At 44.4% G+C, this 26,984-nt stretch overlaps 1 protein-coding gene across 1 annotated transcript in view; it reads left to right on the top strand.

Moving 5' to 3' along the window:
- Positions 1–26,984, top strand: part of LOC120049577 (ankyrin-2-like) — a 192,541-nt gene that overhangs the window by 60,026 nt on the left and 105,531 nt on the right. The window contains exon 2 of the mRNA XM_038995864.1: positions 26,350–26,451. Within this exon, the coding sequence (XP_038851792.1) occupies positions 26,350–26,451 (102 nt within the window). The remainder of the gene's footprint in view (positions 1–26,349; positions 26,452–26,984) is intronic.

Here is a 26,984-nt window from a genome sequence, read left to right as displayed (position 1 = left end):
ATTCATGAAACTATGTGTCCAGACTCAACTCCTGAACCGGAGATCAGTCAGTGTGTGTTTGTGTGTTTGTTTGTGGCTGTGTCTGCGTGTGTGTGTCTGTCTGTCCCATCCACAGTAAGCTTAACTAGCTGGCTGTTGTCAATTTGGTTGGCTGTGAGTGACGTCCATCCTACCGTAATGCCCCTTCATCACCTTTCTGACCTGTACTGGCAGCAGTGTGACAAACCCAGTGCTTTATCTCTTAGTCTGGTGCAGGCAGTGGCGACCCGTCACATTTTTACCTAATATAAATGAATATTTTTTGCATGTTATATTCTATATTTTTTTCCATGTTATTTTTACATTAATACGTGTCAGATATCAGTTTGCAAACATATATATATATATTTTTTTTTTTACAAATCATTGAGTTAATAAAGCCGCATACAAATATGGTTTCTTTTTTGTTTTCTTGAGTAAGGCAGCTCCAAACTGCAGGTGTTTCAGCCTAGCTCAGTGCTTTCTGTGGTGGTGGGGCAGCCAGTGGAAAAAATATGGAGAGTAGGGGTTGGTAGTGTTCTCTAGTTGCGCCGTGATTGGCTCAGTGTTCTGTCACTCATGGGGACACTACGTCACCGCCAAATCTAAGGGTAGAGCTCGAAAATTCAAGCCCCTTGGGTTCTGCCATAGAGTTACATTAGAAGTGCCCATCCAAGAAGGCTCAAGGTCATTGGCAGCAGATAAAATGATGTCAAATCATGTAGTATCTACAGTAGCTTTGATTGGACTGATCATACTTTCAAAATCTTAGCTAGCAGTCATCATCATGAATCAAGTCGACAATCTACTGGCAAATCCTTTGAATCATTTTCATATGAAGAGAAATAATGAAGAGAAATTAAAGATATAACGTATCTGTGCTCATCGGCCATTGGACATAAACATTACACAACAAGTTGTACATCGCAAATTCAACAATGGTCTGGAAGGAATCAGTGGCTAACTGCACGCATTGCAAAGAAATCATTAGCCTGCCATTCAGTGCAGTGGCTGTGTGGTCCAAGTCTGGGTTTAAGGGTCTCTTTTCCAAGCTTAAAATGATAAACATTCAACATTGGCCATGCTGTCAATCCAACATGATTTCTGCCAAGCACAAAACAACTGTTAACTCGGAACTGGGAAATCTGACTTCGGTGAGTTCAAGACAACTGGGAACTCGGGAAAAAATGAGCTCCGACTGGGAAAATACGTTTTGAAAGGTCATCCAACTCGGAATTGTAAGTCGGGAACTCGGACCTCTTTCTAGAACTACGACTTGAAGATCACTGACGTCCTCATGATTCAACCTTGTTTTTTTTCGATTTCCCAGTTGTCTTGAAAGCAACATAAATCCAGAGAATGCCAGACTTTGATGACAAAGCCCACGAAGGACCGCCGCGCCACCTTCCTGTTCAAGTGAGTCCAAAAATGTCTTGTATGCTGCAGTATAAATTATGTAATATGCCGGGGAGATGTGTATACTGTAGCTAAGAAAGTAATACTAAGTGTATGTTGTGTAGTTAGCTGTTAGTAGTCCATGTGCCTCACCCTAATCATTTGGTCTATTTTCACCTCTTAATTTCACCTACTGTTCTGACTTGGTGGTGCACATGTCACCTGTTTTAGAGAAATGTAATCATTGAATATTGTAATAGCTTTCTCTATATGCCCCCTTTATTTATCCTACAGTTCTGACTTGGTGGTGCACATGTCACCTGTTTTAGAGAAATGTAATCATTGAATATTGTAATAGCTTTCTCTATATGCCCCCTTTATTTATCCTACAGTTCTGACTTGATGTACAGGGATAACACTGTAACAACAGCCCATGTTCTGAATTCTGTCGCTGTACATTTAAAAAGTGGTGAACAAATAGTTATATTGACTACGTCTGTCCTAGCGCGCTCATTAATGTCTTAATGGAAATTACGGATTGCCTCTTATCCACTTGTCGTCACATTATGCCATAGTTTGTACATCTCAATTGTCAGAAGAAACCACATTTGTTTAAGTAAGTCAGCCAAATCAGCTGTGTTTTTTTAAAAGCCAGTAAATGAGGCTGAATGAACTGTTTCGCTGCCAGACAAGGCTCAGCTGATAGCCAGGTGTAGCAGTGGTAAGGTGTTGGGACTGCTGTTGGGACTCTGCTGTTGGGACAGCTTTATGTAGGCCCTAACAGTTAGTGGGCACCGTTTGTCACCCTTATAGTGCAATTCATGTATGGTTTAGTGTTGGGTTGTGTTGTGTTGTGTAGTGGCTTTGCTGGCATGGATCCCCATTTTTGTTTGCCCCACCAATATTGACATGCTAAAATCGCCACGGGGTGCAGGACAGAAGATGTGTGTTGTAATTGCATCACTGAGGGCTTAACCAAAGTAAACACTACCCTGTCCAACAGGGGGAAGGGAAAAAAATAGAGATTCAGTGAAAAACATCCTGTCTCCCATCTGTGTGTTTTGGCCAGGAGGCCCGGTCCTCTCTCACCATGCTAGTGTAGCTATGTATTCAGATTCAGAAAACGTTCATATCCTCGAAGAGGCAATTCATCTTGCAGCAGTCATAAAACATATAACATCTAAAAAAAATTACAAAAATACCAAAGGATATTTACAAATAATTAGGCAGGTTAAGTGCAAGTCCATAGTGCAAGGGCAGTTAGTCCAACATTTGTTAAGATGCAGAATTGCATTTGGAATAAAAGTCTTGGCCCTATTTTTTTTTATACCTTAGGTAGTCTGTACCTGCGTCCAGAGGGAAGGAGCTGGAATTCAGAGTGGAGTGGATGGGAAGAGTCAACCGCTATTTTATTGGCCTTATAGAGGGCAGTTCTTGCTGTTGCTGACTAAGTCCTGACTATCTTGCCCAACCTATTTTTCTGTGCAACCTTGATATTCCCAAACCAGCAGGTCAAGCAGTAGGACAATGCTCTCAATGAATAATTTATAAAAGAGAACCATGGTGGTTAGATCAACATTAAAAAAAGTGCAGTTTTCGTAGGAAATACAGTCTCTGTTGGCTTTTCTTAAAAATAGTGTCAGTACACTGAGCCCAGGACAGCTTGTTGCCAATTACTAGCCCAAGGTGTTTGTTCTCCTCCACTATTTCTCACATTTTATCAGTGATGGTGTGTACATGGTAGTGTTCCTTCGAAAATCAATCACCATGCCCTTTGTTTTTGATGTATTTAATATTAGATGGGATGACTCACACCAGACAGTAAAATCATTCAGACCCGGTCCGTGCTCCATCTCATCCCCATTGAGAAGACTGACCAAAGCAATATCGTCAGCGTATTTGATCAGGTGGTGCTCTGGGAACCGGCTCCTGCAGCTGTCTGTATACAGCATGTATAGTACTGGTGAAAGAACACTGCCCTGTGGGGTTCCTACTGAAGTAGTGTGCACCTCAGAGAGTATGTTGCCAACTCGTACCTGCAGAGACCTATCAGTTAGGAAGTTGGTGATCCATGTGATAAGCATAGCATCAAGTCCGAAGTTTCCTCTCAGTCTGTCCGCGAGGACCAACGGATTGTGTTAAATGCTGAGGAGAAATCTGCAAACATGGTACACACATGGGTTTTACTGCCCTCCATATGCATGAACACCAGATGTGAGAGCGAGAGTATGGCATCATCAGTCCCTCTCTCTGTAAAAGGCTGAATGCAAGTTGGAGGGGGTCAAGAAGGTGTCAGGTGGTGTTGATTATGTATGCCTTGATGATCTTTTCAAGAGATTTGTGTGGAAAGGGAAAAGGTAGTCAATGCTAGGAAATTATGGTTATTTCTAGCCAAATAGCTGATGACAGTGACAGGAAGTGACAGGAAGTCAGTGGTCATAAGCTGACATCAGTTGGCATGACATCAGTTGTTTCGGTCATTTCTGGGAGCTGCTATCACCCTTTTTTTTTATATACTACAAGCAATCCATGTTTACTTACTTTCTGAGTTTATATTCCATTCCACCCCTTTTGTGTGTTCTTACCCAGTTGTGCGATGGGCCAAGTTGAGATACTTTGAGTGGACACATCCAGTGTTAATCCTCACAGTTTGAGTTTACACGTTCCCTCCCTGCATCAGTGTACTATGGTCACCCAGTGACAGTGCACTGCAGAGCAGCACTGATGCACTCTATCTCACTGTGTACTAATAACACACAGGAGTGAGGTTACACTAAAAGTTCTCCCTGACATAGAGGTGCAGGTTTCTCATAAATGTTGAGGATTTTTAGTGGTTGTTGTTTCCACGGGTCACACAAAGCTAAATTAGCATGACACGAGTGGAATTAAATGTAAAAGACTGTGAGAATAAAAAGTTTGCTATACGCTCAGTGCTCCTTTGACATTTCACAGAGATACTCTTGTTTTTGTGAGAAATCTTCGAAAAAGAGAACGAATTGTAGATTAATATGAAAAATGTATACTAATATATGAAAATACTACATGTCATGTCTCAAAATCGTCATCTATCTTACATTTATATTATTTTATATCCTGCGGTTTCAAGAAGAAAGATGACAAGTTCTACGGGAAACTGAGCCTGTCAGGTAGCCAGTAGCCTTCATTCTTGCACAGAATCCAACCTAGCTGACGGCGATGCAATATTCCTGATTTTTTTACCCCAAAAATTCTCTGGCCTCCTTCGATTTAGTCACCCTACAAGTGTAAAAATATATTATTATGATAATCCAAATACGGTGTCACGTGACAAATAAACTTTGATTTGATTTGATAGAGACATGAGGTTTGGACCATTGGTTTTCTTAGAGGATTATCTACACAGTTAACATATTTTACCCATTGGTCAAAATACGTGTTTTTGATTACACACCCTATCCTATATGTTTATTGATTATGGGACCGATACACGTTTTGTGGCCGGATTCAAGAGAACCAGGGATGGGGACACCACTGCTGTGCTTACCCCAGCAAAATGCACCTGTGCTGGGTCGAGGGACCAGGATTTTGGCCTGGATGTGGAGATCTGGAGGATGACAGGGAGATGTCCTTGGTAAAAGCTGTGCTGATGAATAATTGAACAGTGTGTCTGTCCTCAGACGGCGACACAGCAACACAGACTACAATCTTCTTTGATGCATCACTAAGTGAGTGGTGGTAAATCCAAGGACAAGGTTCTGGCCACCTCTGTATATGATGGTACATAGAGTAAACACAGTCACACCCACATACGACCTTCGAGCAGACAAACATAAACTGTAACCATTTTCCCCTTATCCCCTAATATATCACTTTATCTGCATGAATTTGGTTTACAGGGTGCCTCACTTAGCAGCAGCGTAAAAGAGAGAGGGGGGGGGGCAAGGGTAGCCATTTGATTAGATGTTCAGGAGTCTTATGGCTTGGGGGTAGAAGCTGTTTAGAAGCCTCTTGGACCTAGAATTGGCGCTCCAGTACCACTTGTCGTGCGGTAGCAAAGAGAACAGTCTATGACTAGGGTGGCTGGAGTCTTTGACAATTTTTTGGGTCTTCCTCTTAACACGCCTGATATGGAAGTCCTGGATGGCAGGAAGCTTTGCCCTAGTGATGTACTGGGCCGTACGCACTACCCTCTGTAGTGCCTTGCGGTCGAAGGCCGAGCAGTTGCCGTACCAGGCAGTGATGCAACCCGTCAGGATACTCTCGATGGTGCAGCTGTAGAACATTTTGAGGATCTGAGGACCCATGCAAAATCTTTTCAGTCTCCTGAGGGGGAATAGGTTTTGTCGTGCCCTCTTCACGACTGTCTTGGTGTGCTTGGACCATGTTAGTTTGTTGGTGATGTGGACGCCAAGCAACTTGAAACTCTCAACCTGCTCCACTTCAGCCCCGTCGTCGATTAGAATGGGGGCGTGCTCGGTCCTCCTAATGTTCATCTACTCATGCACATTCACTTACAGTAATATCGGTTATTACTGAAGACTGAGGTATGATATCAGTGGTGGCTGGTGGCACTTTAAATGGGGAGGACAGACTGATAGTAATGGCTGGAATGGACTGAATGGAATGGTTTAAACACATCAAACACATGGATGAGTTTGATACCATTCCATTCAGTCCATTCCATCCATTATTACGAGCCGTCCTCCCCTCACCAGCCTCCTGTGTATGATATGTATGCTTATACAAGACAAAGGCTCTGCAAATATTGTACATTTTGGGTGTTCGGCTAAAATGGCTAGAACTGATAGAGCGAGAGGGATATCATTTATCGAAGCCACATTCTCTCTCTACACTCTGCCTCCCACCTTCATGCCCTCTCCTTCCTCCTCCATTTCAACTCCTGTGGATTAGTGTACAGTATGTGGATGTAGCCTATGTAGTGCAAAGTGTGTCTGCTGGCATTTCAAGTACTGCAGCTACAGTAAACCGTAAAGAGGTTGGACATCGGTTTTCTCTCTGAACTAGTGGAATGTACTGTTATATTTGATTTGAACTTGTTTGACAGCTTAGATGACATGATTCATGTGTATTTGAACTTGTTTGACAGCTTAGATGACACGATTCATGTTTATTTGAACTTGTTTGACAGCTTAGATGACATGATTCATGTGTATTTGAACTTGTTTGACAGCTTAGATGACACGATTCATGTGTATTTGAACTTGTTTGACAGCTTAGATGACACGATTCATGTGTATTTGAACTTGTTTGACAGCTTAGATGACACGATTCATGTGTATTTGAACTTGTTTGACAGCTTAGATGACATGATTCATGTGTATTTGGTGAGTTTTACATACAGTATTAGAATTCTCTGTATTTTCATCACTGTGAGTTTGTCATCGTTGTCAAATTCTACGAAAAACTGATTTAAAAAATCTAGAATTTATTTAGTCGTAGTAATCAGTTTTCTGTCTAGATGTGGTTTGACTACTGGTTTATGGTTCTACTGTATACTCTGTTTGGCTCTTAACTGGGATTGGGGAAATCCAGAATTACAGTCTAATTTATTACAGTCTAAATGACCATGGTAACCCAAGGGGAATCATGTAGAGTATATCACAGACGAAGATGATTGTATTGCCATTTTGAAATCTGAATCTGACTTCTACAGAGTCTTCTACAGAGTGGACATGCATTCATTTTAGATGATAACAATGCCAACACACCACCATTTTGCATGCCTCGTTACATTCTAGCTCATTTAGTTCAGTGTTAGGATCTTCCAAACGAGCTGAACTACCAAATATTCCTCCACTTCCTCATCCTCATTTAGTGACAATTCCAAATAAATCACCGTAACAAGTTGCTTTGCCAGATGTGAGTCTTGGGCAAGTTGGTTCATATCATTCCGATGATCACAAGACCTACAAACAGTACCAAGTATGGTATCTCTGGATGTTGGGGCATAACTTAAAAATCTGTACTTTGGACTTCCCAATTTTGCCTGTGAAGTCCCTCCCTGCGTCTTGCTGCAAATAAGTCTGCTCTTCATCAGTGTTGTGGAGAAAAAGATAATAAAAAAATATATCATTATGTTGTATTGTCACATGCAGTGCAGTGAAATGTGTTGTTTTACAGGTTCAGCCATAGTAGTACAGCGCCCCTGGAGCAAATTAAGGTTCAGCGCCTTGCTCGAGGGCACATAGACAGATCGCTCACCTTGTCGGCACAGGTATTCGAACCATTAACCTTTCAGTTACTGGCCCAACGTTCTAACCACTTGGCTAACAGCCACCCAAGTCAAGGGGTATCAATAATGAAATGCAGCAAAACGAGGGAGGTAGAAAGCGCTGGAGGGATAGTGAGAGAACCAAGAGAGAAATGTGAGCGGGGTGTTGATTGGATTTTTACTGCCAGGGTCCAAATTACAGGGTCGAACCACAGGTAGAACCAGCTAGGTCTGATATGTGTAATATTGTTGCTATCTGCTACACCCAACCAGCAGAGTGGTATTCATATGAGTCCTCCGTTTATCTTTGTCCATGTGTGATCACTGAATATTGAGGTTTCTAAGTACTAAGCGTTTATCCATACCATCCATCTGTGCAAGAACATCGGTACTTAACGCAAATTCTCCACTTGGTCTCCTTGAAGAGCTACGGTAAGTTACACAGAGTCACTGTTATGTGGGCGTCCCGAAAGCTATTTCCAGCAAGGTTCAGCATCTCAACACGCAGTCCGTAGTGCTTCTCCAGTCTGCAGTGTGTTCGCTTGGTAAGGTGTCGTGATAAACTGTGTGCCAGGGATATCTGGTGGTGAGATTAACGTCTCACCAATTAAAATGACCCAGTGACTTCAGTCTCTGTTTAATTTCCCCCGCTGGTCCCAGGCCAAGTTCTAGGGCTGTTTTTGGGACAAACACAGATTCCCTGTCAATACTATTGGTCCACACACTAGGGAGTATTGGACTCCACACTGTGTTCAGCTGCAGAGACCTTGGGTCGGAGGGAAGGGTAACTCTTGTTGGGGGCTTCAGGTGAAGGGGATGCAGACTACATGGCTGATGGATGATTCAGGATTCACAGTTTTTGGGACCATGAGAAGGCTGAGGGATGTTTGTCTTCAGTGTTTAGGTATGTGTTCAGAGGCCTTGTTGATGTTGTGATGAGTGAGTGATTGGGTTTCAGATTTGTTTAGTCTGGAAAACCCTTCATGTTTTTGTTTTGACTGAATTGGGTGTTTGAGGAGTTGGGTTCAGCACATTGTAGCATTGAATGCATATCAGGGTTAGCCTGACTCAGTTTTCTCTCAGTTTCCACCGATCTCCGTTCCCTTTGACCCTGTACTGGATTGACTTCTCCGTCCCAATTGACGTCCTCACTGACGTCTGGATGTATGATGAGTAGCTGTAGGACAACCTCACAGGGAGCCTTCAGACTTTCATTCTGTTCTCTTTCTCTTTTTCTCATTTTCTTTTTGGGAATGGAAAACAAGGCTATTTCTTGGCAAACTACACCTGTAGTGCTGCTGGTTCCTGCGTTTTACATCAGAGGTTCCAGGAGTACTGTGGTGGATGGTTCCAGGAGGACTATGATTGATAGTTCCAGGAGGACTGTGGTGGATAGTTCCAGGAGGACTGTGGTGGATAGTTCCAGGAGGACTGTGGTGGATAGTTCCAGGAGGACTGTGGTGGATAGTTCCCGGAGGACTGTGGTGGATAGTTCCAGGAGGACTATGGTCGATAGTTCCAGGAGGACTATGGTCGATAGTTCCAGGAGGACTGTGGTGGATAGTTCCAGGAGGACTGTGGTGGATAGTTCCAGGAGGACTGTGGTGGATGGTTCCAGGATGACTGTGGTGGATGGTTCCAGGAGGACTGTGGTGGATGGTTCCAGGAGGACTGTGGTGGATGGTTCCAGGAGGACTGTGGTAGATGGTTCCAGGATGACTGTGGTGGATAGTTCCAGGAGGACTGTGGTGGATGGTTCCAGGAGGACTGTGGTGGATGGTTCCAGGAGGACTGTGGTGGATGGTTCCAGGAGGACTGTGGTGGATGTGATTGAAAGAGATGAACATCAAGATAGAGTGAGTGGCACACTTGAATTTTGCCAGTTTCGGAAAACACTCTGAGATATTCCTTTTTCACTATTGTAGCTTTCTGCCTCATCACTGTGTATATTATTATTATGTTTTGGTGTTTTTACCACTTTTTCTCCTCAATTCCGTGATATTCAATTGGTAGTTACAGTCTTGTCCCATTGCTGCAACTCCCGTACGGACTAGGGAGAGGCGAAGGTCGAGAGCCATGCATCCCCCGAAACACGACCCTGCCAAGCCGCACTGCTCGCTTAACCTGGAAGCCAGCCGCTCCAATGTGTCGGAGGAAACGCTGTACAACTGGCGACCATGTCAGCGTACATGGGTCTGGCCCGCCACAGGAGTCGCTAAATCGCGATGGGACAAGGACATCCGGCCGGCAAAACCCTCTCCTAATCAGGATGACGCTGGGCCAATTGTGCATCTTCTCATGGGTCTCCCAGTCGCGGCCAGCTGCGACACAGCCCGGGAACGAACCCAGAATCTGTAGTGACGCCTCAAGCACTGCGATGCAGTGCCTTAGACCTCAGTGCCACTCGGGAGGCCTCATCGCTGTGTAAGTCATATCCTGGTGTTACCTCTGTCTGTCGTCTGAGAGTTTAAACCGTTCCGGCAGTTTTTTATCCCATTGAACAGCACAACTTGAATCATTAAAACAAGCACTTGGGCCTCCCGAGTGGCGCAGTGGTCTAAGGCACTGCATCGCTGTGCTACTAGAGATTCTGGGTTCGAGTCCAGGCTCTGTCGCAGCTGACCGTGACCGAGACCCATGGGGCGGCGTACATTTGGCCCAGTGTCGTCCGGGTAAGGGGAGGGTTAGGCCGGCAGGGATGCCCTTGTCCCATTGCACACTAGCGACTCCTGTGGTGGGCCGGGGGCAGTGCACGCTGACACGGTCGCCAGGTGTACTGTGTTTCCTCGGACACACTGGCTTCCGGGTTAGGTGGGCATTGTGTCAAGAAGCAGTGCAGCTTGGTTGGGTTGTGTTTCTGAGGACGCATGGCTCTCGACCTTCGCCTCTCCCGAGTCCGTACGGGAGTTGCAGCGACGAGACTGTAACTACCAATTGGATACCACGAAATTGGGGAGAAAAAGGGTTAAAAAAATAAATACAAATTGTAATTAAAAAATACACGCACCTCACTCACCGGTGACATGATGTCAACCTCTTGGGTACAACTGTCGGTTATAAACAGTACAGCATGTCTGTTGTAATGTCAAAGTCTTTTGAAGCGAGACGATTGACAAATAAAGTGGCTCGTCTGGTGCGGCTCTGTCGCCATAATCCATAAAGATGATGAAAGAGGATGCATACAGTAGATAGGCTTGTTAATAAAGCTCATCTTGTGTGATGTAGACAGACACAATATTGACATTAGCATTGGCTAGCCATAATGGCTACTCTTCTCTGGCCCAACTGACCCTTCGCTAAGACCCGCTCCCCTTAGTTACTGTTGCAACCTCGGACAACATTTTCACAGGAAGCCCAATTCCCTGGTTCTAACCACTGGTGCATTCCTCTCACAATGATTTCAAACTGTGTTTTTAATACTCAATGCAATTAAACACAGACTACCCCTTGCTAATCAGGAGACTCTCAGGTATGTTGTGGTGGACTGTCATTTCAATTGCTTCACGGGAACCTGGTAAAAGTTAAGGTTGTAGTGTGGCTCGCCACTGGAGGGCTCTGAATGCACAGACAGCATGCAGCCAAAGTTACTAAACACTTTTGGAGCAAACTAGTGCTCTCTGAAATCATATCCTGATGCTGACAGCAGATGAGAGTTTTATTGATAACATGGCTAACTTAGCTAGCTAACATAAAAATAGAAGTTATATTAACTGGCTAGCTAGCTAGCGTTAGCAACGTTGGGTGGTCAATAAGACTGAGCGCTAGCTAGCTAACCAACTGAGCTAGCAAACAATGTAACAAAAGTATAATTTCAGATTCGAGAAAATACTCCAACAGGCTTTGCATTTCAGGAACACTGTTCAATTATTTAGCCATTAAAAAAAAAAAAATGGATGAAAACTCTCTGTTTTGGTAATGCCCTCAATGGCTTTCATGTGTTTCAAACGTGAGCTTGTCCGAGGTGTTGGACTCAACGACAGTTGCTATCCATTGGAGTGTTGCGATTGGCTGCCCAAAATTCTGGGGCAGTGCTTTGCGAAGGGTCAATTCTTTCTCTTACTGTATATGTGTCGTCTCGTGTGATATTGACATTAGCATCGGCCATCCATAATGGCTACTTTTCTCTGGCCCAATTCTCCCTCTGTATTTGTTAGCGGTCAATTGACAGTGAAGCCATGGTCAACGCCAGATGGGTGACCATAGATGAACATCTTGTCTGGTCTGTTCTGGTATAGCCAGGCAGCTGTCCGGTGGGGAGTTGTGGTTGGTTGAAAGGGGTCTCAATGAAGGGGGAAGGGGTCGGTTAAGCCTCTGAACCAAATCGACCCTAAATCCCCAACATCTGGCCCAGCCTCTGGCCAGTCGACTTGGCTACAATCTGGCTGCCATGGTAACAGCAGTACTAGACGTTAAGCCGTATACTGTATGGCACTGTGCACTTCAACACTTAGCCTACACTAGGTCAGTCCAGGCAAAGCTGTAGGTCTGATTGCCAATCTGTCAGAAACACATTTTTATTAAACCTCTATTCAAGCAGAGCCCTTCATTACAAAATCAGCAGCAGTTATGCAAAACAATTAGATACACAGATACTACAGTCAAGTCAATATAACATGTAGGATAACATGTACATTTTACGATTTCCAATAGAAATGGCATCTGTCAAAGATGTATCTATGATTAAGAGGGCAAACGTCCTCTCAACAACTGAGCAACCCAGCTGCCTTGTTTCCTTGGCAACATGGACCACCAACTTCTATTATTCATTTGATTTCCATAGTATTTTACAATTACATTACCTGATTCAATAGGGATGCCCTGAGCCCAGGGCAGGGAGAAGATGTATGTATGTCAAGTGTGTCTGAGTGGAACTAATGTATACACAGCCATGTGGAAACATACCACATACAACGTGTTAAATATTACATCAGTGTTTCTTCTTCGGGGCATCAAAGTGCACTACTCCCCACTGTGCAGCATCTCCAGTTTGTCATGCGTTGATCTGTTTGCTCAGTAGCCAGACTATGTCCACTGAGAATCCTAATTGCGTTCGTCTTGCTCATTCCCTTCTAGAAAGCTAAAATGGAAGAGGTGCTTTTTTCCCCAAGCTAGCCCACCCGACCACACCCACCCGTCTGCTAATGCGGCTCTAATTGGGCAATAAGGTTTTAGGTCAGAGTGCAACCCCTATCCCAGAGCCCTACGCCCCGATACCCCCACTTCTTAACAGTGGTGGAAAAAGTACTCAATTGTCATACTTGAGTAAAAGTTAAGATACCTTAACAGAAAATGACTCAAGTAAAGGTGAAAGTTACCCAGTAAAATAATACTTGAGGAAAAGTCTAAAAGTATCAGGTTTTAAATGTACTTAATTACAATGGTAGAAAAAGTACTCAGTTATCATACTTGAGTAAAAGTACAAAGTAAAAGTAAATGCTATCCATCAAATTCCTGTATTAAGCAAACCAGACAGCCCCCTTTTTCGTATTATTTTTTAATTACAAAATCACACTCCAACACTCAGACATCATTTACAAACACAGTATTTATGTTTTGTGAGTCCGCCAGATCAGAGGCAGTAGGGATGACAAAGCGTTATATTGATAGGTGCCATCATTCTGTCCTGCTTGAGCATTCTAAATGTAACGAGTACTTTGGGTGTCAGGGAAAATGTAAGGAGTAAAAAGTACAGTATTTTCTTTAGGAATGTAGTAGAGGAAAAGTAAAAGTTGTCAAAAATATAAATAGTAAAGTAAAGTACAGATACCCCCAAAAACATCTTAAGTAGTACTTTAAAGTATTTTTACTTAAGTACTTTACACTACTGCTTCTTAAGAAACGTTCTCCTCCTCTCTGTCGTTAAAGCCTCAAAACACTCAGTTAATATCACATAGCACAGTGACAGGACTACTGCATTCCCCTACAGCAGAAAAACAGCAGGCTCTTTGAGTGCTACTGTAAAACACCTCCCCCATGCAACCATATGGTTTACCACAGATTAAAGCTGGTCGTTGTCTGCTCCGCCCATAGGATTACACATTCATCTCCGCTGTAGCGCTGGGAAAACTTGAAACAACATCTCTTTTAGTTGGAGGCGCCAGTGTTGGGAGGGAAGGTTGGGGGGTTAAGGGGGTTGACATTGAGCAGTGGGAGGGGGTGGGGGCAAACTTGGATAGGGGGACACTAAGTGACTGGGTTAGTAGGATTGTTTGGTTCCTATCTGTTGTGATACATGTGCTTAGGGGTGGGGTCTGGATCCCTGATACATCATATTAACAGGTTTTGCAAAAATGTCTAAGACATCCTGTAACTCATATAGCCTCCCCAGTCCTCTTTGCGTGAGTTTCCCTGGCAACAACATTTTAATACATCTAACCTCCCCCTGACAGCAGCAACCATCTTGTCAGCAATTAAAAGCTCAGAAGTGAGTTTGACTGAAACTTGACCTTCCATCACAAGTATAGGGTCATAACATAATAAGCATTTTCTGACAGATGGCTGTTTTCGTCAGGCTTGCTGCAGCCTTGTGTTCTCAGAAAACCCATCGTATTCTCAGAACCTCAGATAGCCAGGTGGGGTCCAGACAGGAGGAGTAGGAGTGTAGGTGGTTTCCGCCTTCTGATAGTGTCTGAAGGGCACAACACTCAAACAGGTGTTAACACACACACACAGGTCTCCTAGAAGAGGAGACCTTACAGTTTATCATAACACCATTTATTAACCCTTTAAAAGGTATGAGGCCTTGGTTTAACCCCTTCAAGGTGCACAGCACTACATAGAGCCATGACTACATGGAACTCTATTCCACATAAAGTAACTGATGCAAGCAGTAAAATTAGATTAAGAAAACAGATAAAAATACACCTTATGGAACAGCGGGGACTGTGAAGCAACACAACGATAGGCACAGACACATGCATACACATGATAACATACGCACTATACACACACGTACACATGGATTTTGTACTGTATATATATGGTAGTGGTGGAGTAGCGGCCTGAGGGCACACAGTCTGTGAATGTATTGTAATGTTTTTAAAATTGTATAAACTGCCTTAATTTTGCTGGACTCCAGGAAGAGTAGCTGCTGCCTTGGCAGGAACTAATAGGGATCCATAATAAGCCCCAGGAAGAGTAGCTGCTGCCTTGGCAGGAACTAATAGGGATCCATAATAAGCCCCAGGAAGAGTAGCTGCTGCCTTGGCAGGAACTAATGGGGATCAATAATAAACCCCAGGAAGAGTAGCTGCTGCCTTGGCAGGAACTAATAGGGGTCCATAATAAACCCCAGGAAGAGTAGCTGCTGCCTTGGCAGGAACTAATGGTGATCCATAATAAACCCCAGGAAGAGTAGCTGCTGCCTTGGCAGGAACTAATAGGGGTCCATAATAAACCCCAGGAAGAGTAGCTGCTGCCTTGGCAGGAACGAATAGGGATCCATAATAAGCCCCAGGAAGAGTAGCTGCTGCCTTGGCAGGAACTAATTGGGATCAATAATAAACCCCAGGAAGAGTAGCTGCTGCCTTGGCAGGAACTAATAGGGGTCCATAATAAACCCCAGGAAGAGTAGCTGCTGCCTTGGCAGGAACTAATGGTGATCCATAATAAACCCCAGGAAGAGTAGCTGCTGCCTTGGCAGGAACTAATGGGGATCCATAATAAACCCCAAGAAGAGTAGCTGCTGCCTTGGCAGGAACTAATGGGGATCCGTAATAAACCCCAGGAAGAGTAGCTGCTGCCTTGGCAGGAACTAATGGGGATCCATAATAAACCCCAGGAATAGTAGCTGCTGCCTTGGCAGGAACTAATGGGGATCCATAATAAACCCCAGGGAGAGTAGCTGCTGCCTTGGCAGGAACTAACGGGGATCCATAATAAATACAAATACTCTGAAGAAGCTTTTGAAGAAGGTTGTACTTCTGGTTTGAAACTATTTAATTGCCCTCACTTCACACTTTTACACAATATCCCTCTAGACGTCTGAGTCTGATAATTGCCATGCAGTATGAGGTCTAAAAAGTATTGAATTTATTCATTCATTCTTAGAGTCCTCCTCCTTTTTCACTTCTGAGCTGGCCGTAGTTGTGTGGTTCTTCACAATGAAGTGTTTACTCCCTAACACATTCTAGTGAATGAGAAATATTGGTATATTTTGAAACAGGGAGGGTATTGTTAGGACCGTCACAATGCCAAGTCACATGTTCAGCCTTTTAAAAAGACCACAGAGAGAATGGCCACATGACGGTATGATCGCATACTGCACTGACACACACATACAGGATACCTGGCCTATACATGGGGAACATACACTCGTACACACTCGTACACACTCGTACACACACACACACACACACACACACACACACACACACACACACACACACACACACACACACACACACACACACACAGACTAACACACACACATAAATATTGTAATGCAGCTGCGTAAACTGGCATCTCAAATGGACAAGTTCACAGTAGAGTACAAAAACGTAGATTGGCCTCTCTCAGCTGAGATCAAACACTCTGGTGGATGTGGGGGTGAATCAAATCAAATGTACTTATAAAGCCCTTCTTACATCAGCTGATATCTCAAAGTGCTGTACAGAAACCCAGCCTAAAACCCCAAAGAGCAAGAAATGCAGGTGTAGAAGCATGGTGGCTAGGAAAAACTCCCTGGAAAGGTCAGAACCTAGGAAGAAACCTAGAGAGGAACCAGGCTATGAGGGGTGGCCAGTCCTCTTCTGGCTGTGCCGGGTGGAGATTATAACAGAACATGGCCAAGATGTTCAAATGTTCATAGATGACCAACAGGGTCAAATAATAATAATCACAGTGGTTGTAGAGGGTGCAACAGGTCAGCACCTCAGGAGTAAATGAACAGACCTTATGGTGGATGAGGGGTTGAATGAACAAACATTATGGTGGATGAGGGGGTGAATGAACAAACACTATGGTGGATGAGGGGGTGAATGAACAAACACTATGGTGGATGAGGGGGTGAATGAACAGACCTTATGGTGGATGAGGGGGTGAATGAACAAACACTGGTGGATGAGGGGGTGAATGAACAGACCTTATGGTGGATGAGGGGGTGAATGAACAAACATTATGGTGGATGAGGGGGTGAATTAACAAACATTATGGTGGATGAGGGGGTGAATGAACAAACATTATGGTGGATGAGGGGGTGAATGAACAAACATTATGGTGGATGAGGGGTTGAATGAACAAACATTATGGTGGATGAGGGGGTGAATGAATTGCATCTCATTAACTCTGAGAGAGACAGATCAATTCAATAAAAAAAGGTCTGGCTCTGCCGCTCAGCTTCACCCAATCAATAATCAGTGCTGTAGGCTACACTGTGACACAGAGGACTACGTTCACATCACAGGATGATTTATATTGTTTTGACTACTGAGGTTCATGCTAGCTCTCCAACTGGGGAAGTACAACCTCTCCCCAGCTTCCTTCATCAGGTGAAGACTACGTCATGGTCACGCTCGCAGTAATACACCCTGGTGAACACGGCTAATCCTGTTTCCACCCCTGGTGAACACGGCTAACCCTGTTTCCACCCCTGGTGAACACGGCTAACCCTGTCTCCACCCCTCGTGGCCACGGCTAACCCTGTCTCCACCCCTTGTTGCCACGGCTAACCCTGTCTCCACCTCTCGTTGCCACGGCTAACCCTGTCTCCACCCCTCCTTGCCACGGCTAACCCTGTCTCCACCACTCCTTGCCACGGCTAACCCCGTCTCCACCCCTCGTGGCCACGGCTAACCCTGTCTCCACCCCTTGTGGCCACGGCTAACCCTGTCTCCACCCCTTGTTGCCACGGCTAACCCTGTGTCCACCCCTCGTTGCCACGGCTAACCCTGTCTCCACCCATCGTGACCACGGCTAACCCTGTCTCCACCCCTCGTGGCCACGGCTAACCCTGTCTCCACCCATCGTGACCACGGCTAACCCTGTCTCCACCCCTCGTGGCCACGGCTAACCCTGTCTTCACCCCTCGTTGCCACGGCTAACCCTGTCTCCACCCCTCGTGGCCACGGCTAACCATGTCTCCACCCCTCGTTGCCACGGCTAACCCTGTCTCCACCCCTCGTTGCCACGGCTAACCCTGTCTTCACCCCTCGTTGCCACGGCCAACCCTGTCTCCACCTCCATGGGAGGGAGGGCATTCCACCCTCCTCCTCTGTTTGGGCATGCTACCCTACTGCCGGTCAGTCTGACCAACCTCCTTCCCATTCAGAACATGGCTGGTGGGTGTATGTATAGCTGGAGGGGAGCTGGAATTAGCAATGAGCCAGTGTTAGCGGCAGCAGTAGATAGACGGTGCTCCTCGAGGGGGAGAGGACGGCTGGCGAGGCTGAGTGGGTTTGCTGGCTAAAGGTAGCAACCACCAGCCACTAGCGCTTTAGGGCTAGGAGGGGTGGTGGTGGAGGGACACCGGATGACTGGATCATAAGTGGAATTAGTGGAGAAACTTTACACACTTTTGTTGGTTTGTTTACATTTATTGACGCTGAGCATTGTGACTAGCGGTTGCCATGGGCAATGCAGCAATGTGTAAGGTTTGTGAGGTGGAAAAGGGTTTGAAAGCCGATGGGAGTCAACCGAATCTGGACCAGGCTCTACCAGAGTCAGACTACTACTGCTTTGAACACCATCCTGAGCCTGAACCTGAACTCCCAATACCGGTAAGACTTGGGGGACACAGACAGAGAACTTAGGCATAACATTTCTGAGGTGTGTTTGAAGACGTGGAGGCACTGTAATGCTCTAGGAGTGTGAAATTCCATGTCATCCCTGCCTGGGGTCTCCAGTCTCTCGCTTCTCTTCTTTGTACCGGAGCTCTTTCAAAATAGCTTTTTGCTCTTCTCAGTAACCCCCCCACCCCAGGTAAAACCCATGACCATACTTTTATTTATATGGTGATACCCTCCCCTCCATTATACTCAGACAGGGTATAGTGTGGTGTAGTAGTTTACAGTGTTGGTGGGGGGGGGGATCATCCCAGCTTTTTCTGTGCTCAAAGGCTTCGCCTCATCAAAGCGGTGTGGACAGAGATTTCGCCAGCTGGGTCAGACACAGGCAGCTGTGTCCTACAAAGGGGCTCATTTGAAGCAGACACAGGTGTAAGACGAGCACTACCAGATCTGTCTGTAATTGGACTGGGCTGTCTGTGAGGACGTTGTGACACAGATGACCTAGAGACTCTTAGCAACCTTTAGTGACTTTATACCAGCTCAGCATCATTACCTGGGTGACAGAGAGAGAGAGACCAATCCCATGAACAGCTGGGTATTTTCATTACTAAACAGTAATGAATATTGATAAAAAGCTGAACTGTATAATGTACTGCTCTGTGCTAGCTGCAGTTGTGTTCAATACTCCAATCCTCTAACGTCAGTCCATTCCCACGGCAGTCCATTCCTATTCTCCTGGAGTCTCCTCCTACCCTCTGTTTCCACCCTGCCTAGTGAGAGAGGGGGAATGGTGTGACAGAGGAGTAAGAGTGTAGCCTGGAGTGTGTGTGTGTGTGTGTGTGTGTGTGTGTGTGTGTGTGTGTGTGTGTGTGTGTGTGTGTGTGTGTGTGTGTGTGTGTGTGTGTGTGTGTGTGTGTGTGTGTGTGTGTGTGTGTGTGTGTGTGTGTGTGTGTGTAGCACACAGTGTTGTCTTTTATCATGCGCCTTAATCCCCAAAGGGCGACCAGTATCATTCCCTGGTGCCATTTTTATGAGCAGACAGTGTCAACGCTGTATTGGAATGCAAATGAACTGTAAATGCCCTGCAGAAATATACTGTGGTGTGTAGTAGATGTGTACAGTAGTAGTAGGTGTGTAGTAGGTGTGTTGCATGTGTGTGTTTGTACTCATTCGGTGGCAGCTAAGGTCTGTTCTCTCTGATATGAGGACCCCTACTGTCTTTTACAACGTGGACTATTCCAAACAGCGGGTGGTGTTAGCTAAGAGCATGCCTTCAACTCGACCCCTGACCTCTCACCCTTGACATTCAGCTCTCACTCTCTGTGTCACTAAGTGGACTGTGGAATACAGTTCTGTTTTTTTGCTCTTATCGTTGGCCTCGCATTACCTAGCATCATGACACTTCTCATCAGAAGCTGTGGTTTATTCCTTCAGTGTTGCATTAGAGCAAGCTACCATAGTGCTTTTGATCAGACATTGTTTACTTTGTACACTCTCCTGCAGTATTTTTTTACGGTTAAAATCGGTCAGCAACACACACTATCTTGCCTCGATCTGTCAAGGCTCAGTAAAAAACATTAGCCTCTATTTGTGAATTTAGAGTCGGTCTAAATTTAGCGTCCGTAACAAACATGGGCCTAGTGCTAATTAACTATATGCTAATGAGCCCTCAGGGAGAGCCGTGGTTGGCCGAGAGGAGCGGGTGGCCAGCTATATCCTGTCTTGGAATTGGCCCAGATAGGTCTGGCCCAGCTGATGTTGACGATGCTGATCACTAATGAGGGGGACTCATTATCACAGGTTAGGAGAAATAACGTGGCAGGGTGGTGACTAAGCTAACATATGGAATTTTTTTAAGGCGGTCATACCATGGATCATTTAGTTATTTGATTTAACATTTTAGGACCCCTTATATACATATATATATATATATATATATATACCTATAAACAAAACAAAATGGGTTTTTACTAATATAGCCCATAGAAACGTATTGAATAACACATTCATAAATGGCAACAAAAGAAAGTCAAATAATACATCATAAGGAATGAGGTTCAGAAGTGTCTGTCCTATATCTAGGAGACTTAAGAAAGCTCTGGAAATATTTTTGGTTTCTTTGGACACATATTTAATCCCCTTTATTACCTCCATACTTCCATTTATGGGTTACCTTCAGAAGAGTCCCATGACACTTGTGGGAGTGTAGAGCAAAACGGAGAACATCATCGTGTTCGGGAGAGTCTCCCCTTTCCGTAGTGTGATCATAATAGTTTGTAGGCCACAGACGGTTCGTGAGGAGATTGTTGTTGATGTCTCACGGTCTGACAAACATCGCTGTAGCTCAGCCGCCTTCCACCGCAGATGTGGAACGCCGACATAGGCGGATGTGGTGGATTGAGACTGACGGATTTTGATGTGGATTCCTTTATTATGTACACACGAACACACACATACACACACGAACACACACATACACACACACGAACACACACATACACACACATGAACACACACATACACACACACACGAACACACACATGCACACACACGAACACACACATACACACACGAACACACACATACACACACATACACACACGAACACACACATGCACACACACGAACACACACATACACACACGAACACACACATACACACACGAACACACACATACACACACGAACATACACACACACACACGAACACACACAGTTAAGGTTGCTGCCAGTCTCCCAGTCCTAGGCACCACAGCGGTGTGACATGGTTGCTGTGTACAACAAATCCCCAGTAAACACTGTTGTCTGTTGTTATTACAGGCTGTAATGAAGTCCAGGAATAGAATGTGTTGTTCCATTGGAGTGTGGTGTTTAAAACCAGCAAAGGACAAGGACAAGGTTGCCCTGTGTGTGTGTGTGTGTGTGTGTGTGTGTGTGTGTGTGTGTGTGTGTGTGTGTGTGTGTGTGTGTGTGTGTGTGTGTGTGTGTGTGTGTGTGTGTGTGTGTGTTTGTGTGTGAATGATAGAGTCTGCAGAGCATGTGATGTGTGTTGGAGGGTTCTCTGAGGGATATGTGACATCTGTGTTGCCGTGGGCGACCATTCAATCAAGCTTGGTTGTGGTGGTTGTGGCTCTGGACAGTGCAGTGACACATACACACGCATACACACACAAACACACACATACGGCTGAGCTGTTCTATGTTTGGTAGAAGGGGCCAGGTTAGTACCCAGGTCAGTACCTAGGTAAGTCTGTATCAAAAAACCCATAGCAACTTCTCCGTCATCACGATAACACCTCAACATCCTACTATCCTATTGGTCTGGCTCTGGAGAAGAATAGTTTTGAGTGTGTTTGCCGTGAAGCATTACAAGTCATGGTTCACACCCTCAGAGAGATAGAGAGAGATAGAGAGAGATAGAGAGAGATAGAAAGAGAGAGTGAGAGGCAATGCTCCACACGTAGTCAGAGATTGGAGAGCTGCATGTCTACCGAATGAAATACCCTGTTGTCATGGTTACCGACAGAGGCAGGGCCGCTTGTCTCCCTAGTAATGGGGAGGAGCCAGGATGTTTACAACAGGTCGTCATGGGATTTAATATTTTCATTATTTATAAATCCTCTACACACTACTACACTGATGAAGATACAGAAGTACTCTGTGTAAATTAATGTTTAATGCGATCTCAGTTTAGGAAGGCTTTTGGAGCTGAAATGACATGGTCGGTAAAGTGATGTTACGCATCACAGGTTAGGTTAATGCACCCAGGGATATGATAGACGTCTAGACTAAAGCGTACTGGCTAGACGACGTTAGAGAATGTTTCGGTCGTGTTAAGGTCTAATTTTGGTTATAGCGCTTGTTTTTTAGCCTGTGGTTGCCAGATTGGGTGATGAAGGAGAAAGCAGAAACAGACCTGGCAACCAGGCTAGCTGGTATGAGTTGAAATGGGATCTTCTATTAGTTCTCATTCATTCCCTTGTCATCAAGGGTAACTCACTCAGAGTGTGAATAGTTCATTTTGTTTCTGTAAAGAATGGCTTATGAATGAGCACAATACCGAATACCTTCATATCTGATTGAGTACATTACCACCTTTCTCTCTCTCTGTTCTTACTTTCTCTCTCTCTCTCTGTTCTTACTTTCTCTTTCTGTTCTTTCTCTCTCTCTCTCTGTTCTTACTTTCTCTCTCTCTCTGTTCTTAATTTCTCTTTCTGTTCTTTCTTTCTCTCTCTCTGTTCTTACTTTCTCTCTCTCTTTGTTCTTACTTTCTCTTTCTGTTCTTTCTCTCTCTCTCTGTTCTTACTTTCTCTTTCTGTTCTTTCTCTCTCTCTCTGTTCTTTCTCACTCTCTGTTCTTTCTCTCTCTCTGTTCTTACTTTCTCTCTCTCTGTTCTTACTTTCTCTCTCTCTGTTCTTACTTTCTCTCTCTCTGTTCTTACTTTCTCTCTCTCTGTTCTTACTTTCTCTCTCTCTCTGTTCTTACTTTCTCTCTCTCTGTTCTTACTTTCTCTCTCTCTGTTCTTACTTTCTCTCTCTCTGTTCTTACTTTCTCTCTCTCTTTGTTCTTCCTTTCTCTAAATTAAATTCAAAGGGGCTTATTGGCTTGGGAAACATACTATATGTTTACATTGCTAAAGCAAGTGAAATAGATAATAAACAAAAGTGAGATAAACAATCAAACACGAACAGTAAGCAGTACACTCTCTCCTTCTCCCTCCCTCTCTCTCTCTCTCTTTCTCTACCAGTCCTAAATATCATGACGCCTCGTAGGAGGAGTGTTCAATCACACACAAAGCCATAAAACACTCTCTTTCAAAGCATTTGCCTGGTTCAAGGACACAGAAACTACAGTATATACGTATCTGTACCATCTGTTTTACTTAGTTTCTAGGGGCTTAGCACAAAACTACTTCTGTAGGAAGTTTTTGGAACAATCTGGCATTTATTTTCTTCTGAATGTTAAGTGCTTTGAGTAAAAAACCCTGTTTGAGGGCTGTGCTGACCAAAAGACAGACTGCACCGGGATGATTAAAAGATGCCTTGAATAATGTAACTCGGCAGCTAAGAATCCGACGGGATATGATTTGGCTTTCTGCCCCTCACCACACTTCCCTTCTCTGATATCTGTAGGTGGTTTGTGAAGAGAGAGAGAGAGAGCAAGATACATTATTCAGCCAAATCTGTAATGTGATTCATTAAAACTAAATGTCAGTCATTTATTCACTTTTTACATGTTGAAGTGGTTCTCTTTGGTGAGCTGTGATGCTGCTCTGTGACATGCAAGGTGCATCGGGTTGATATTAAAGGGAATTTGGTTGGTGTAAATGATCCTTGCCCTGTGGGCTGGCTGGACAATCCACACGCTGTTCCTCTGGACCTTTCCTTCTGTCATAGATAAAGATATCCCTCCCTGGAGAAATCATCTGAGCTGTCTCTACTAGAAACCTCAGGAGACCCCTCATCTGGGGTAAGGTATCAGCCTCCAGGTTGAGCAGTAACACTAATATATTCACACATCTGACAGAGCTCAACTTGCCATCCTGCTGCTCTGGGAGCTCCTGATTAGCTACAGCCTCACGGTTTCTGGGTTTACCTCCAGCTACTGTTAGTGTCAGGTTTGAATGTGGATTGTTGTGTCAGGTCTGAATGTGGATTGTTGTGTCAGGTCTGAATGTGGATTGCTGTGTCAGGTCTGAATGTGGATTGTTGTGTCAGGTCTGAATGTGGATTGCTGTGTCAGGTTTGAATGTGGATTGTAGTGTCAGGTTTGAATGTGGATTGTTGCGTCAGGTCTGAATGTGGATTGTTGTGTCAGGTCTGAATGTGGATTGTTGTGTCAGGTCTGAATGTGGATTGTGGTGTCAGGTTTGAATGTGGATTGTAGTGTCAGGTCTGAATGTGGATTGTAGTGTCAGGTCTGAATGTGGATTGTGGTGTCAGGTCTGACTGTGGATTGTTGTGTCAGGTCTGAATGTGGATTGTAAGGTCAAGTCTGAATGTGGATTGTAGTGTCAGGTCTGAATGTGGATTTTAGTGTCAGGTGTGAATGTGGATTGTTGTGTCAGGTCTGATTGATTCAGTGCAGTTCTCTGCAGCATCCAGACACAGGTTGCTGCTGCTGTAGGCTAGAGCAGAACAAAACTAGCTTTCATATAGCCCCAGGAAGAATCTCTCTTCTTATCGGGAGTGTGTCCAGTGTATAGACATATCATCTCTGCACTGCAGTCTAAGTGAGTGACAGAATGGGACAGAGTAGGGGACATATCCTCAGTCTGGGTTTGGGCTGAGTTCTGTTGTGTGCTGGAACGATCTCTAACCCTGTCACCCTCACTGAGCGTCTCTGGGAGATAGCTAGCCTCACTAGCCACGACGCTAATTCAATAAGGTTCCCAGTTAGCAGCACAGGCTGGTTGTCATGGAGCGGGACTACATTTGAGACTACTTTCTGCCTCCGCCTCACAGAGGCGAGAGGAAACGGTGATTCTGCAGTACTGTTTTCTGTAGTGTGAGCCAGGTAGTGCCGGGGGACGGAAGGTAGAGAGAGGAAAATGCTGACTCACTCCCGCTCTGCTCTACAGTCTTGGTCCATCTCCAACTTAGTCTGCTTCAGTTAGGAAAAGTGGAGGACATGTCCCGGTTGTATTCCCCTGTGTTATATTATACACTATTCCACTGTGTAACATTATACACTATTCCACTGTGTTACATTATACACTATTCCCCTGTGTTATATTATACACTATTCCCCTGTGTTATATTATACACTATTCCCCTGTGTTACATTATACACTATTCCCCTGTGTAACATTATACACTATTCCACTGTGTAACATTATACACTATTCCACTGTGTTACATTATGCACTATTCCCCTGTGTTACATTATACACTATTCCACTGTGTAACATTATACACTATTCCACTGTGTAACATTATACACTATTCCCCTGTGTTACATTATACACTATTCCCCTGTGTTACATTATACACTATTCCCCTGTGTAACATTATACACTATTCCCCTGTGTAACATTATACACTATTCCCCTGTGTTACATTATACACTATTCCCCTGTGTTACATTATACACTATTCCCCTTTGTAACATTATACACTATTCCCCTGTGTAACATTATACACTATTCCACTGTGTAACATTATACACTATTCCACTGTGTTACATTATGCACTATTCCCCTGTGTTACATTATACACTATTCCACTGTGTAACATTATACACTATTCCACTGTGTTACATTATACACTATTCCCCTGTGTTACATTATACACTATTCCCCTGTGTTACATTATACACTATTCCACTGTGTAACATTATACACTATTCCCCTGTGTTACATTATACACTATTCCCCTGTGTTACATTATACACTATTCCCCTGTGTTACATTATACACTATTCCACTGTGTTATATTATACACTATTCCCCTGTGTTATATTATACACTATTCCCCTGTGTAACGTTATACACTATTCCACTGTGTTACATTATACACTATTCCACTGTGTAACATTATACACTATTCCACTGTGTTACATTATACACTATTCCACTGTGTTACATTATACACTATTCCCCTGTGTTACATTATACACTATTCCTCTGTGCCTGATTAAATAATATTACGCTCCGATGGGAAACAGTGATTCAGTGAAGGTGTTATTGGCTGCAGATAATGACTGATGTGACACTGCCACTGGGCTCAGTAGGGACTGAGGTGTGCTTGTCTTTGAGCCTCAGGGACTGTTGCTGTGTGCACTTTGGGATATATTGAATGTCCGGTTGGCCTGGCACACGTTACCCAAACAAGTGCTGATGTGCTATCACCATTGCCATTTCTATCTGTCCTAGAAGTCATGGGAAGTTACTTATTTCAACGCTATGAGGCATTGGGCTGAGTTCTGACGTTGCCATCATGTTGTTCTAATGTTGTTCCAATGTTGTTCTAAACTATTTATTTCTCTGTGTTCTTCTCCAGTCGGACAGCAACACCAGCTTCCTGCGAGCGGCGAGGGCGGGGAACATCGACAAGGTTCTGGAGTACCTGAAGGGTGGAGTGAACATCAGCACCTGCAATCAGGTTAGAGACTAGTGGACAAACACACACACACACACACACACACACACACACACACACACACACACACACACACACACACACACACACACACACACACACACACACACACACACACACACACACACACACACAGGACATTTGTTTTGATAGTGCTCTTGGTCTCTGCGGCTGTGGGTCTCTGTGGAGCCACAATGTCTGCCAGTCCTCTTCCCAGTCACCCAGGCAATAAGCCTCTGCTATCTCCTACCTTCTCTTCAATAACACATTTCTCTCTTGCAATCGTGTGTTTGATCATAATTCTTAATGCCAATCCATCTACAGTGACAGGGTGACCTTGGTGTTGGTGTTTTGTCTGTGTCCATAGGGAGGAACTATAGAGCAAAAATATGTTGCTCTTTGGGAGCTATGGCAACCACATAATGTGTGTAATGTGCTCAGCGTGGATTGAGCTGTTAGTGATTAATTACAAAACATTTGACTATTTGGCTGTATTACAAATCACTACACTCTAGCACTCTACAATTAACATTGTT

This window comes from Salvelinus namaycush, chromosome 6, assembly GCF_016432855.1.
Source record: "Salvelinus namaycush isolate Seneca chromosome 6, SaNama_1.0, whole genome shotgun sequence".
NCBI classification, from domain to species: domain Eukaryota; kingdom Metazoa; phylum Chordata; class Actinopteri; order Salmoniformes; family Salmonidae; genus Salvelinus; species Salvelinus namaycush.
Note: the sequence above shows the minus strand (reverse complement) of the source record. Positions and strands in the feature narration are given on the sequence as shown.